Genomic DNA, 11793 nt, shown 5'->3' with positions numbered 1-11793 from the left:
TGCCTCCATGCCCTAGGTCTGTGCTTCCTGTGGTGACCACAAGGACTTTGCCCCCGTTAGCAGTGCTCCAGAGGGTGAGATGCCTCCTACAACCTTGGTATTTCCCTGCCATGGGCTCATGTGGTTGCTTATTTCAGGGATTTGGGATTGCAGTGTGGGGTCCTTTGGGAACAGTGGGGTTTGCATGGAGCAGCTTTGCCCTCTGGGCCTCTGTCTGATCTCCTAAGGCTGAGTCATGGCAAGATGGGAGACACAGCTCCTGTTGCTCCAGCTTTTTCCTATTGTGGAATTTGGTGTGGGAAGATCTTTCTACTGGTCTCACTGGGTAGAAAGGAGAGGGGATGCTGTGCTGAGCCATGCTCCTCGCTCAGAAGCACTTTACAGGGTGCTATCCTCAAACTCTTCACTACAGGAGCCTGGTTATGAGCAAGGGGAACAAGCTGAGTGGTGATCACCATCCATGGACATGGGCAGCATCTGCCTTTATCCCAGGGCTGGAAAAGCTTTTATTGTCCCACTCCAGAGAGCTCTTCTATGGTGTTTGAGGAGAGACAAGTCCCCATTCCCCCCAGGGCAGCCCTGCTATTGCTGGGGAAGGAGTTGGTGCCAGTGTGGAAGCACTGGGAAAAGGCTGTGGGTGAAGTGGAGGAGAGAGATGGGTGATGCAATTCAACCGGTCCTCCAGAGGACATCCCTGTGGAGCTGGAACTTGCAGCTCTAGAGTAGGGGAGATAAACCAGGGCTCTGCCCTGTGCTGGTGTGGGGACAGGAGCTGTGTTCCCAGTGCCCAGGACGATGGCATGAGCCAGTGGGAGCAGCAAGGAGCAGCTCAAACCCCCTCAGTACCCACCCAGTGCCAGATGCTCCCTTCCCACATCCCCAGAGGCAGGATCAGCTCCAGTATTCCCCCTGGATGCTGCCCCCCCTGTGCTGTTCCCTCCCCAAGGAGACAGGACCGAGGCTGCACCATCTGCTTCAGCAGATGTAACTTTATTACAGAGCCAGGACCTGCACAGGGGGATCAGGACCGCGGCTCTCGTGCAGGCTGTGCCTCAGCTCTGCTCTTCAGCCTCTTCTTCCTGTTCCTCTCCTTCCTCCTCCTCTTCCCGCTGGTTGTTGGAACCGGGGATGGGGTGGCTGGATCCTTGTCCAAGCCCTCCTGCAGTGGGGCATCATTCAGGATGGTATTGGCTGCTTCCAAGTGTGGCAGCAGGACCCATGGATCCTGCCCTGCGGGGGGCTGAGGTGGGACAACTGCTGCAGCATCGCTCAGCTCCATGTTTTCGGAAGAGCTTTTCTTTCTCAGGCCTTTCCCCTTCTTCTTCTTGTCTGTCTTCTTCCTCTCCTTCCTGGCTCCCTTGCGGGATGAGGGCGGGTGAGCAGGCACATGATGCTCCCTTGGGATGGCTTCTCCATCAATGCTGCTCCAAGGGGGGCTCAGAGGGACCCCCCCAGGCCTTGCTGCCCGGTCAATGAGCTCCCCACCGAATTCATACAGCACCGGCTCCCTGGGCACCGCGATGGCCACCGTGTTGTACGCCTTACACCTGCAAGGTGAAGACACAGAATGAGGTGACCGCAGTGGGGCTGAGCAGGGGACCGGTCCCCATGGCAGGGGGACACTCACCAGACATAGAGGTAGGGCTCCACACACTCCTCCTTGTAGGTGAACTCAAAGCAGGGCACCTGGATGACGTTGAAGAAGGCCTGACCCACCACCCGTGAGGCCGTGTCGTTCACCCGCCGCAGGCATTCCTTCAACCTGCCATAGGCAGAGCCGGGGTGAGGGGAGATTCCAGGGGGCTGGAATGTCTTTTCCCCCTGTGCTGGGATGCAGGGATGCTGGGGGCCGCTCACCTGCGGTCGCAGTCGCAGTGGCTGATGGTGTGCCAGCGCAGGTTGCGGTACCCGTAGCGCGCGGTGAAGGGGTGGATGACGTGCTGGCAGTGGTCATGGTCCCGGCAGCACCGGTCCGTGTCCCGGTGCTCCCCTAAAGGGAGGGCAAATGGGGTTCGGGAATGGCTGGGGCCAGAGGGGGCTGGGATAGGCTGGGACTGGGATTGGTGATAGAGTGGACTGAGATGGGGCTGGAATCATACTGGGATGGGCAGGGGCTGCAGCAGCGTCACAGCGTGGATGAAACTGGGTAAGGATGGGACCAGGACAGGACCAGGACCAAGAGAGGGACTAGGGTGGGATCAGGATAGGGACTGAGAGGGGACCAGGTTGGATCAGCGCTGGGATGGGGACCAGAATGGGAGCAGGATGGATCTGGGATCAGGCTGGGGACAGAGGGTGGATAAGGACTGGACTGGCACCAGGATGGACCAGCTCTTTGATGGGAACTAGACACAGGTGAACCAGGATGGGACTGGAGCTGGGGCAGGGACTGAACTGGGAGAGACAGGGATTGAACTAGCACAGGGGTGGGGACTGGAGTGGATCAGTGCTGGGATAGACTGGACTAGGATGGACAGGGACAGACTCAGCACTGGGCTGGGGACTGAGGCTAGGCTGGGGATGGGAGGTGAAAGGATAAGAAGGGATGGGAAGGGATGAAAAGGTTGGGATAGGAAGGGATGGGAAGAGCTGGAATGGGAAGGGAAAGAAAAAATTGGAAGGGAAGGGATGGGAAGGGATGAAAAGGGAAGGGAAAGGCTGAAAAGGGATGGGAAAGATTGGAAAGGGGATGGGATGGAAAGACAAGGGATGGGAAAGGATGGGAAAGCATGAAAAGGGTTGGGATAGAAAGGGAAGGAAAAATTTGGAAGGGAGGGGATGGGAAGGGGTGAAAAGGAAAGGGAAAGTGTGAAAGGGGTGGGAAAGGTTGAAAAGGGATGGGGTGTGAAAGAATAGGATGGGATGGAAAGAGAAGGGATGAGAAGGAATGAGAAGGGAAGGAATAGGAAGGGAAAGGATGGGAAGGATGGAAAGGGATGCAATAGGAAGGGCTGGGATGGGAAGGGAAGGGACGGGACAGGTATGAGCCGCCCCTCTGCCCTTACCCAGCTGCTCGTAGGCATCCGCGTTGCTGCCGGCGCCGCACCACAGCGTGCCGGGGTAGGTGAGCCCGCGGCGGGCGCGGGGCCGCCCCGCTCCGGTGCCGGGGGCCGCTCGGGGGGCGGCTGCCAACAGCAGCAGCAGCAGCAGCAGCAGGAGGCGGCGGAGCAGCGCCGGGTCGCACATGGCACAGCGCCGTTCACCGTCGTGGGGCCGCCTTATAGCCCCGCGCAGCCCGCCCCCACGGGGCGGATTGGCACGGCCCGGCACGGCCCGGTACGACCCGGCACCGAGCGGAGGGTCCCGGAAAGCCGGGTGCTGGAGCCGGTCCCGCAGCCCGCGGGGAAGGGGTTACCCCTCCCGGTGGGGCCGGGCCGGGCCCCGTTGCTGTGGCAGCCGATGGGGTGATGTGCGGGGACCGGTAACGCGCCGGCCACAACGCGCCCGCCCCGTGACGCGCCGGACCCCGCACGGCCCCCAGCCCCGACGGGACAAGGATGATCCCCATGGCCCCGGATCCTGTCACACGGATGCTTCCCGCATCCCGTCCCATGGATGCTCCCCAAAGGCCCCGGGTCCTGTCCTACAGAAGCTCCCTGTATCCCATCCCATGGACACTCCCTGCATCCCGTTGCACAGGTGCTCCTAACGGCCCCACGTCCTGTCCCATAGGTGTTTCCCGCATCCCATCCCATGGGTGCAACCCACAGCTCCACATCTCATCCCACAGATACTCATTCTCCACAGCCGCATGCTCCATCCCATGGGCGCCCCACGGTGCCTTCCCAAGGGGCAGCCCTGGTGCCCAGCCAAGGCTGGCAGCCCCCAGGCAGCTCCCCACACCGCTGCCAGGGCTCGTCTCCCTTGGCCAGCTCCCCAGCCATGGATCCCATTGCCATTCCAGACACAGACCTGGCACATTGGGCAGCCGATGGAGCCAGCGCTTGGCATGGCAGGACAATGGCCGGACACCCCATGGGGACGTGCATGGCTTAAGAAAGTCCCCACGCCTCCAAGACCACATAGGGGTGCGTGGCTGCACCCTGAGCATCACCCCGGCTGCTGACCCTTGTGCCACCATTGGTGCAAGTAGCTGGGTGCTGGGGACACCCCAGTGCTCCCCACCACGCACGGGCTTGGCTGGGACAGTGGATCCTGGTGGGTGCCCATCCCAACCCATGGGCCTGGCAGTGGTTCAGGGCCCAGCTGGCTGAGGGTGCTGGCGGGGGCCCAGCGCCGCAGGGGCTGTCCCTGCTCAGCTGTCGCTGTCTGTGACGCTCCCCATGACGGTCCCATCGGCTCAGCCTTGCCGCCGGAGCCCAGGTACGGAGCATGCCGGGACCTTGGGGTGCCCATGAGTGGGTGCAATGGGGGCCATGGGGGGCTGCGTGCTGTGGGGAGCCCCACAGGGTCTGTGGGCATGGTATCTCCCCCCTGTTGCATGCTCAATGCTTGCAGTGCCTGTGGTGCCCGCGCATGGACCTGTGCCATGTCCCTGCCACCCGGGAGAAGGGCTGGTACCTGGCGCTGATGGCTCCCAATGTCAAGGGTCCCAACTACGCATGGCTGGACCCCTCCCGGCTCTACTGCCACCCGCAAGTACCCAGCACCCAGTGGTGGTGGCACCCATGGGGGTGCCGGGGTGGGCTGCACCTCTATGGGGCTGCCGGGGCACCCAGCCATGCCCATGGGTGCTGGCACGGGGGCTGTGGGTGCCCACAATGGGCTATGGGCACCCAGCACCTCTGTTCCCTCCCCAGGGCCTGCAGGACTGTGTGGCGGACCTGCTGCAGCCCTTCCAAGGGGACACCATTGACATGGTGGCTGGTATTGATGCCATGGGCTTCATCCTGGGTGAGCAGGGACATGGGTGAGCCCAGTGTCCCTGTTCCTTACCCCCGGGGGGGTCTGACAGTGTCGTACCCTGCCCCAGGCTCTGCTGCTGCCGCTGTGCTGCAGAAAGGCTTCCTGGCCATCCGCAAAGCCGGGCACCTCTGCGTGCAGACAGTGGCACAGCCCTACACCGACTACTCCGGCAGAGAGAAGGTGATGGAGGTCCGCACCGACGCCATCTCGCCTGGTGAGCCCATGGGGTGCTCCCACCTCGGGTTGAGGGGCTGCTGGTGTGGGGACAGGGCACTCAGCACAGCCTCTGCCCCATGCCAGGTCTGCGCATCCTCCTGGTGGACCAGTGGATTGAAACTGGGGGCACCATGAGAGCGGCCATTCAGCTGGTGGAGCGGCTGGGGGGGGGTCGTGGCAGGTAGGGTGCACCCATGGGTGCAGTGGGGCTGCCATCCCCGTACCCCATGGTGGCTGTTCCCTCTCTGTGTCCCTGCAGGCGTCGCTGCCATCTGCATTGAGGACAGCGAGGGCGGACGGTGGATCCAGGAGCACTACAAGTGCTCCCACTGCGTCCCCCTGCGCCTGCAGCCCCGCTTCGACCACCACCAGTTCGGCTGGGACTGATGGGGCTGGCACCTCGTGTGTCCCCTGCATCCCCCCATGGGGCACAGCGATGCTGGCTCTATAGGACAGGGATGGCCGGGGCATCCATCGCCTGTTCCCAACCCCTCCTGGGTGACAGCCAGCATCATCCCCTGCTCCATCATCCCCTGCTCCATCCTCCCTCCTGGATGCAGGCTGCACCCAGGACCAGTGGAAGCTGCAGTCAATCCCAAACCTTTCTTAAAAGCCCCAAACCTTTCTTAAAAAGCATAAAAAAAGGTTTTATTAGACAAACGGGAGCCCGGGGGCACCTCCCCGTGCGAGTACCTGTGTTTGCATAGCAAAGGGAGCCATGCTGCTCCTGCCCACCCCAGCCATGGGTGCCCATGCTGGGCAAGATGGGGGGCAGCAGGAACGGCTCCTTGGGGCCGGCCGGGGCCACCCCTCTTTGGTCCAGAGGTGTGAGCATGGGGGGTCCCCTCACTGGCAGCACTTGGGTTTCTTGCGGGGCGCTGACAGGTACAGGTCGCTCTCGTTGCTGCTGATCCCTAAAGGGGCAGGAGGAGGGTGTTGGGATGGATGGGGGACAATGGGGGGACACCGGCGCAGATGGGGGGCAATATGGGGACACCATCATGGTGCTGGCCGGGGGTACTCACGCACGGTGTCGCCGATCCTGCGGGCGCTGCTGCGCTCCAGCTCAGCCAACACGCTGCTCTCAAAGGTCAATGCAGCCACACGGAAGAAGAAATCCCTCACGTTCTCCCCTGTCCCATGGGATGAGACCCCTTCCTGAGTGTCCCCCATCACTCGGCTGGATGCCGGGGTCTGCATCCCCGCACAGCCAGGGACCCACCGGTGAGGGAGGAGACAGCCCAGTACTCTGCCTGCATCTCCTGGGCCACCTTGAGAGCATCCTTCTCCATCAGGTTGTACTGCGCTGGTGTCTGCCGATGAGCCAGGGGGCGGATGGGTGACAGGGACACCCCCACTGAGCACAGGGAGCCCGCGGGAAGGGGGACACACTCACGCTCAAGTCCTTCTTGGAGCCCACCAAGAAGAGGATCACGTTGGATGGGTCGTTCTCCTTCAGGGCATCAGCCAGCCACTGCCTGTGGGAGCCACCAGCCAAGCGCTACCCTCTTGCTCGCACACCGCAGCGCTGCCACCAGCCCCATGTCCTCCTGCCCAGCTTCACCTCTCCATCCAGCCCCATCACTCACCATCCTCAGTCCCACCATGGCCATGTGTCACCTACCGCGTGTGCTCCAGGGATGCCACATCGTTGACATCAAAGACAATCACGATGGCTGGAGGAGGGAGGAAAGAGGGGTGAGATGGGGATGGGGACACTGTGATGGGACTGAAGATCATCGCAGCGGGGCCCTCACCTTGTGCTCCCCGGTAGTAGGTGGATGCGATGCACTTGAAGCGCTCCTGCCCGGCCGTGTCCCACCTTGGGGGGGTGCAGGAGGTGATTGAGGGGGTTCAGGGGTGCAGAGGGAAGTGGGGGGGGCTGGCACCTCACTCACAGCTGCAGGCTGAAGGGCACCCCCAGCACCTCGAACCGCTCCATCTCAAAATCCACCCCGATGGTCGCCTTGTAGTTCTTGTCGAAGGTGTCCTTGCAAAATCTGGGGGGAGGAAATGGGTGTCAGCAGCCCCCCCCCCACCTTCCCCACCCCATCACTGAGTGCTCAGTGTCCCCGCGGGATGCCCAGCACCAGATTCCGATTGGAATAAGGCTCAGCCCAATCACTGCTGCTGCTCTTTTGGGGGGGTGGTCTCTCCCTCCCACCCCACAGAGCCCCCCGGAGGGGTCCCATCACCAGTTAATCATAGTTACCGGTTGATCAGACACGTCTTCCCCACCGAGAGGTCCCCCACCACGATGATCTTGGAGATCTTGAACCTGCAGCACAGGGGGGCTCATGGCTGCTCATTGGGGTGGGGGGCTCCCCGCTTCCCTCCCCACAACCAGCCATGGGAGCAGAGGGGTTAATGGGGTTGGGGGTGTCACCCCACAGCCCCCCCATGTCCCGCACTCCGCGTTTCCCGCCTCCAGCCACAGCCCATCCCAGACCCCCATGTCCCCCCCGCGCCGCATTCCTGCGCCGTGACGCAGGGCTCGGCACACGGCAACGCAGGCAAAGCCACGCGGCGCCCGCGCCGGGGACCCCCACTCTGGGGGCTGGCCCCATGTCACCCCCATATCACCCCCATGGTGGGGACCCCACATCACCCCCTGCTCACCCCACGGTGCCCGTCCGCTGCTCCTGGCAGGCGCTGGACACGGTGGGGTGGAAGGAGGAGCGGGTGTGCAGGGCGGCCTCCTTCCGAAAGCACTGCGGGGGGACGCGAAGGGGGACACTGGTGTGATCATGGGGCTCAAGGAGGGCACCCCGCCGCCGGTGTCCCCCCCGCTGCTCACCGGGGGCAGGTCGGTGATGACCCTGTCCCTGCGGACCGGAGCCAGGATGTTCATTGTCCCGTGGGGCCGTTGGGGTGGGATGGGTGGCTGGGGGGGAGCGCGGATGAGCCGAGGGCCACTGTGGGGCTTGGGGACAGAGGGAGAAGGCAGCGGTGATGCCCCCGTGTCCCAGCTGCCCCCATGTCTCCATGAACAGCGCTGTGGGGCTGTCTCTGTGCCCCCAGGTGGGGCTGTCTCCTTATCCCAGTTGTATCCGCATCCCTGGGACGTGGCTGTCCCTGTGTCCTGGCTGTCCCCACATCCCTAAGCATAAATGTCCCTATGTCCCAGCTATCTTAAGCTCCCAGAGAGTGGCTGCCCCCGTATCCAACCTGTCCCCATGTCCCAACCATCCCTATATCCCGAATGTGCCATCCCAGGGCATGCCTGTCCCCGTGTCCCCAAACTCTGGACTACCCCTACTACTAGCTATCCCCACATCCCAAATGTGCCATCCCAATGCACGTTCATCCCTGTGTCCCATCTATAGCCCCTAGTGCGGCTTTCCCCATGTCCCACCGTCCCAAGCACGACCATCCCCGTGTCCCACCGGTCCGTACATCCCGCCTGTCTCCGTGCACAATCTCCCCCGCCTCGCGTCCCTATCCACATCCAAGCCCTCCCCGACCCATCCCGGTCCCCTCCGCAAGGGAATAGAGTGGGGAGGGGGTGTCCCCGTTACCGCGAACCTCCCGGTAACGGTAGCGGTGCTCGGCGCTGCACACCCAGCCCCGGAGGAACCGGCGTCCTGGCTCCTCCCCGGCCGCGGCCGCGGCGGGGAGGAGCCAGGACGCCGGTTCCTCCGGGGCTGGGCCATTACGCTGCTGCCCACCCGCTGAGACCCATCGATCCCTCCCACACCGGGGCTCATCCCGGTCCCCACCGTCGAGGCAGCGATGGGGGTACCCGTTGCCTCTGCGGACTACAACTCCCATGATGCCCCGCGGCGCAAACACATTCTGCGTATGCGCGAGTGAGGCAGTTGGCGTGTACTACAACTCCCGGCATGCCACGCGGGCGGAGGTAATGCTGAACTCTCGCGAGATTTTTAAGGCTATAAGCCCGTGCGGAGGAGCCCGGGCAGCCCCTTTCGGCTTCCGCCTGGCCAAGATGGCGCCCAAGGCGAAGAAGGAGGGTGAGGGCTTAAAGCATGGAGGGGCTGTGGGGTGGTGATGGGGGTGTGCTGAGGTGGCCCCCGGCGTGCGGGTGTACGCGGGGAAGGCTGGGCTGAGCGGTCGAAGCGGGTAAGGGAGGGCGGGAGCCCCGCGGACACGTGGAGGTGGCGGGTGAGGCCTGCAGCGGCGCGCCCGGCGCGGTTACCTCAGGGGGGTGAGCCCGCGTTTCGGTGCTGAGAGTGTTGGAGGGGTCTGTGAGGGAGATGAGGAGGCAATGAGCGACTTATCGAGGCTTTATGAGGGGGAAACTTCAACCAGTGAGCGGTTTGGGGTTGGTCTTGGTGAGAAGCTTGACATGAGCCAGCAGTGTGCACTCACAGCCCAGAAACCAACCGTATCCTGGGCTGCATCAAAAGCAGTGTGACCAGCAGGTTGAAGGAGGTGATCCTGGCGCTCTACTCTGCTCTTGTGAGCCCTCACTTGCAGCACTGTGTGCAGTTCTGGTGTCCTCAACATAAGAAGGACATGGAGCTGTTGGAGCAAGTCCAGAGGAGGCCACGAGGATGGTCAGGGGCTGGAGCACCTCCCATATGGAGACAGGCTGAGAACGTTGGGGCTGTTCAGCCTGGAGAAGAGAAGCTGCGTGAAGACCTCAGAGCAGCTTCCAGTGTCTGAAGGGGTCTACAAGGATGCGGGAGAGGGACCTTCATCAGGGACTGGAGTGATAGGACAAGGGGTGATGGGTTCAAACTGAAACAGAGGAAGTTCAGGTTAGATATAAGGAAGAAGTTCTTTACAGCGAGGGTGGTGAGGCACTGGAATGGGTTGCCCAAGGAGGTTGTGGATGCTCCATCCCTGGCAGTGTTCAAGGCCAGGTTGGACAGAGCCTTGGGCCACATGGTTTAGTGCAAGGTGTCCCTGCCCATGGCAGGGGGGTTGGAACTGGATGATCTTAAGGTCCTTTCCAACCCAAACCATTCTGTGATTCTATGAAATGAGGGAGCATGGGCTGCTTGGGCACCTCCACTGGAACCCCTCCATTAGTGAGATCCTTCCCCCTCTGACAAGGGGAGCGATGCCCCGTTAGGGCAGGCGGGGGAGAGTGGGTTCTGGTGCTGCAGATCCTGGTTGTGCTCACTGGTTTGCCATCGTAGCTGTGCCTCCGAAGACAGAGGCGAAGGCGAAGGCGCTGAAGGCCAAGAAGGCCGTCCTGAAGGGGGTCCACAGTCACAAGAAGAAGAAGATCCGCACATCACCCACCTTCCGCAGGCCCAAGACCCTGCGGCTGCGGCGGCAGCCCAAGTACCCCCGGAAGAGCGCCCCACGGAGAAACAAGTACGTGTGGGGTGCTGGGCTCTGCCCCACTGTGGGTTATGTGGGGTGGGAGCAGCGCTGTGCATGGGTCCTATGGACTTTGCTGCAGGTTTCAGGGTGAGACCTTGCCGATGTCCTGCTCTGGGAGCTGAGCAGTCACTGGCAGAGCCCTGGGGTGGGGTGTTTGGGGTGCAGGTGATGATTTCAAGCGACCAAAGCCTGAGAGTTTGTGATTAGAACTTTTTTTGGCAACTGATGCACCCCAAAGCAAGGCCTTGAAGAGCAGAAGCGGCTTCTTCCGGCCTTCTGTTAACCACAGGCTTTCTGTCCTGCAGGCTGGACCATTATGCTATTATCAAGTTCCCTCTGACCACAGAGTCTGCCATGAAGAAGATAGAGGATAACAACACTCTGGTTTTCATCGTGGACGTCAAGGCAAACAAGCACCAGATCAAACAGGCTGTCAAGAAGCTTTATGATATTGATGTGGCCAAGGTCAACACGTTGATTAGGTGAGAAGAGGGGGAGAATGGGTCACTGGTGAATGTGAGCTGCTTCAGGAGCCTGCAGGGGCTCTTAGCAGGAAACGGGAAGACACGTGAGTTTCAGGAGGTGTGGGGTTGAGCTCTGTGGTGTTTCAGTGCTAAAGCTTTGAGAAATGCAGCTTGTGACTGAGCTCATCTCAGTGGGAGATGGTGGCAGACCAAAGGGGCTTCGTCAGGCAGCTTCTGACACTCCGTAAGCCTTGTGCAAGTGATGTAAATGTGTTTATTCACTGAGTACAGTGATGTTTCCAAAGGAACCACTGATGCACATTGCTACAGTGGGAAAGTGGAGCATATGGGAGTTGTGTGCCTCTGCTCTGACACCTCCTGTTCCACTCTAGGCCTGATGGAGAGAAGAAGGCTTATGTCCGGCTGGCTCCAGATTATGATGCGCTGGATGTGGCCAACAAGGTGAGAAATGGAACCTTTTGCCACCTGTCTTGTATCTCCTGCATTCAGTTGTTTGTCCTGGTGTACACATGATTGTGCTTCAAGCATGCAGCACTTTGGAGTATCCTTGTAGTTAGACTTGCTAAGGATTCAGAAGCAAGACCACTGCTGTGTTGCTGGAAGTAGTGGACAGTTTAGTCCTCGAGGTGGTTGAGGTAGGCAAGAGGGAATGTGCAAGTTACTGTGGATTAAATGCATAAAGCTGTTGTATGAGGCACTTGGGAAGGTCTGGGATGAAGAAGCCTGTGCTCAGAGGACAGGAATCCTGGGGAGATGCAGTGATGTCTGGTGGAGGCTCTGCCTTTCTGCCACCCTGACATCTGTTTTAACATGCTTTGCTTCTTTCCAGATTGGAATCATCTAAACTGCATCTACCGAGGACTGTACAGACAGGAGAATAAACCCTTGTGACACCACTGAGGGGCTCTTGTGTTTTGTGCCAGCACAGCCT

The 11793-nt window shown here is 61.1% G+C and overlaps 4 protein-coding genes and 2 non-coding genes across 10 annotated transcripts; 4 read left to right on the top strand and 2 right to left on the bottom strand.

Moving 5' to 3' along the window:
- Positions 1 to 962: 962 nt before the first annotated feature.
- PROCA1 (protein interacting with cyclin A1) lies at positions 963 to 3406 on the bottom strand. Its single transcript, XM_030472525.1, has 4 exons — positions 3006 to 3406; positions 1858 to 1990; positions 1628 to 1762; positions 963 to 1547 (listed from the first exon to the last, which is right to left on the bottom strand). Exons 1-4 carry the CDS (start codon positions 3184 to 3186, stop codon positions 1022 to 1024), a joined length of 975 nt encoding a protein of 324 aa, XP_030328385.1. The 5' UTR covers positions 3187 to 3406; the 3' UTR covers positions 963 to 1021.
- A 600-nt stretch (positions 3407 to 4006) lies between these two features.
- Positions 4007 to 5736, top strand: LOC115601939 (adenine phosphoribosyltransferase-like). Of its 2 annotated transcripts, none has more exons than XM_030472523.1 (6): positions 4007 to 4323; positions 4459 to 4599; positions 4761 to 4854; positions 4934 to 5080; positions 5167 to 5250; positions 5330 to 5469. In XM_030472523.1, exons 2-6 carry the CDS (start codon positions 4477 to 4479, stop codon positions 5467 to 5469), a joined length of 588 nt encoding a protein of 195 aa, XP_030328383.1. In that variant the 5' UTR covers positions 4007 to 4323; positions 4459 to 4476. The 2 variants fall into 2 exon arrangements, with proteins under 2 accessions (XP_030328383.1, XP_030328382.1); XM_030472522.1 differs by having other exon boundaries at positions 4009 to 4323; positions 5167 to 5263; positions 5342 to 5736.
- Positions 5709 to 8682, bottom strand: RAB34 (RAB34, member RAS oncogene family). Of its 4 annotated transcripts, none has more exons than XM_030472517.1 (11): positions 8608 to 8682; positions 7880 to 8005; positions 7702 to 7793; positions 7295 to 7360; positions 6981 to 7082; positions 6840 to 6904; positions 6707 to 6758; positions 6479 to 6560; positions 6305 to 6395; positions 6108 to 6215; positions 5709 to 5996 (listed from the first exon to the last, which is right to left on the bottom strand). In XM_030472517.1, the coding sequence occupies exons 2-11, from the start codon at positions 7931 to 7933 to the stop codon at positions 5929 to 5931; spliced, it is 780 nt and encodes a 259-aa protein (XP_030328377.1). In that variant the 5' UTR covers positions 7934 to 8005; positions 8608 to 8682; the 3' UTR covers positions 5709 to 5928. The 4 variants fall into 4 exon arrangements, with proteins under 4 accessions (XP_030328377.1, XP_030328379.1, XP_030328378.1 ...); XM_030472519.1 differs by having other exon boundaries at positions 7880 to 7966; positions 8608 to 8663; XM_030472518.1 differs by having other exon boundaries at positions 8601 to 8661.
- A 277-nt stretch (positions 8683 to 8959) lies between these two features.
- Positions 8960 to 11759, top strand: RPL23A (ribosomal protein L23a). The gene is made up of 5 exons (XM_030472524.1): positions 8960 to 9053; positions 10188 to 10368; positions 10683 to 10859; positions 11234 to 11303; positions 11692 to 11759. The coding sequence occupies exons 1-5, from the start codon at positions 9029 to 9031 to the stop codon at positions 11704 to 11706; spliced, it is 468 nt and encodes a 155-aa protein (XP_030328384.1). The 5' UTR covers positions 8960 to 9028; the 3' UTR covers positions 11707 to 11759.
- LOC115602168 lies at positions 10536 to 10609 on the top strand. The gene has a single exon (XR_003989614.1). It is a non-coding gene; the product is annotated as a small nucleolar RNA Z17 (small nucleolar RNA).
- LOC115602167 lies at positions 11095 to 11161 on the top strand. The gene has a single exon (XR_003989613.1). It is a non-coding gene; the product is annotated as a small nucleolar RNA SNORD42 (small nucleolar RNA).
- Positions 11760 to 11793: the final 34 nt, after the last annotated feature.

This window comes from Strigops habroptila, assembly GCF_004027225.2.
Source record: "Strigops habroptila isolate Jane chromosome 13 unlocalized genomic scaffold, bStrHab1.2.pri S16, whole genome shotgun sequence".
Classification (NCBI taxonomy): Eukaryota; Metazoa; Chordata; class Aves; order Psittaciformes; family Psittacidae; genus Strigops; species Strigops habroptila.
Note: the sequence above shows the minus strand (reverse complement) of the source record. Positions and strands in the feature narration are given on the sequence as shown.

Coding starts and splice junctions, on each gene's coding strand:
- PROCA1 (XM_030472525.1), bottom strand. CDS start 3,186: ATGTGCGACCCGGCGCTGCTCCGCCGCCTCCTGCTGCTGCTGCTGCTG. Junction 1,991..3,005: donor GGATGCCTACGAGCAGCTGG/GTAAGGGCAGAG, acceptor CCCTCCCTTTAG/GGGAGCACCGGGACACGGAC. Junction 1,763..1,857: donor CACTGCGACTGCGACCGCAG/GTGAGCGGCCCC, acceptor TGCCTATGGCAG/GTTGAAGGAATGCCTGCGGC.
- LOC115601939 (XM_030472523.1), top strand. CDS start 4,477: ATGGACCTGTGCCATGTCCCTGCCACCCGGGAGAAGGGCTGGTACCTG. Junction 4,600..4,760: donor GGCTCTACTGCCACCCGCAA/GTACCCAGCACC, acceptor TTCCCTCCCCAG/GGCCTGCAGGACTGTGTGGC. Junction 5,081..5,166: donor CACCGACGCCATCTCGCCTG/GTGAGCCCATGG, acceptor GCCCCATGCCAG/GTCTGCGCATCCTCCTGGTG.
- RAB34 (XM_030472517.1), bottom strand. CDS start 7,933: ATGAACATCCTGGCTCCGGTCCGCAGGGACAGGGTCATCACCGACCTG. Junction 6,396..6,478: donor GCTCCAAGAAGGACTTGAGC/GTGAGTGTGTCC, acceptor GCTCATCGGCAG/ACACCAGCGCAGTACAACCT. Junction 5,997..6,107: donor CAGGATCGGCGACACCGTGC/GTGAGTACCCCC, acceptor CTGCCCCTTTAG/GGATCAGCAGCAACGAGAGC.
- RPL23A (XM_030472524.1), top strand. CDS start 9,029: ATGGCGCCCAAGGCGAAGAAGGAGG. Junction 9,054..10,187: donor GCCCAAGGCGAAGAAGGAGG/GTGAGGGCTTAA, acceptor TTGCCATCGTAG/CTGTGCCTCCGAAGACAGAG. Junction 10,369..10,682: donor AGCGCCCCACGGAGAAACAA/GTACGTGTGGGG, acceptor TCTGTCCTGCAG/GCTGGACCATTATGCTATTA.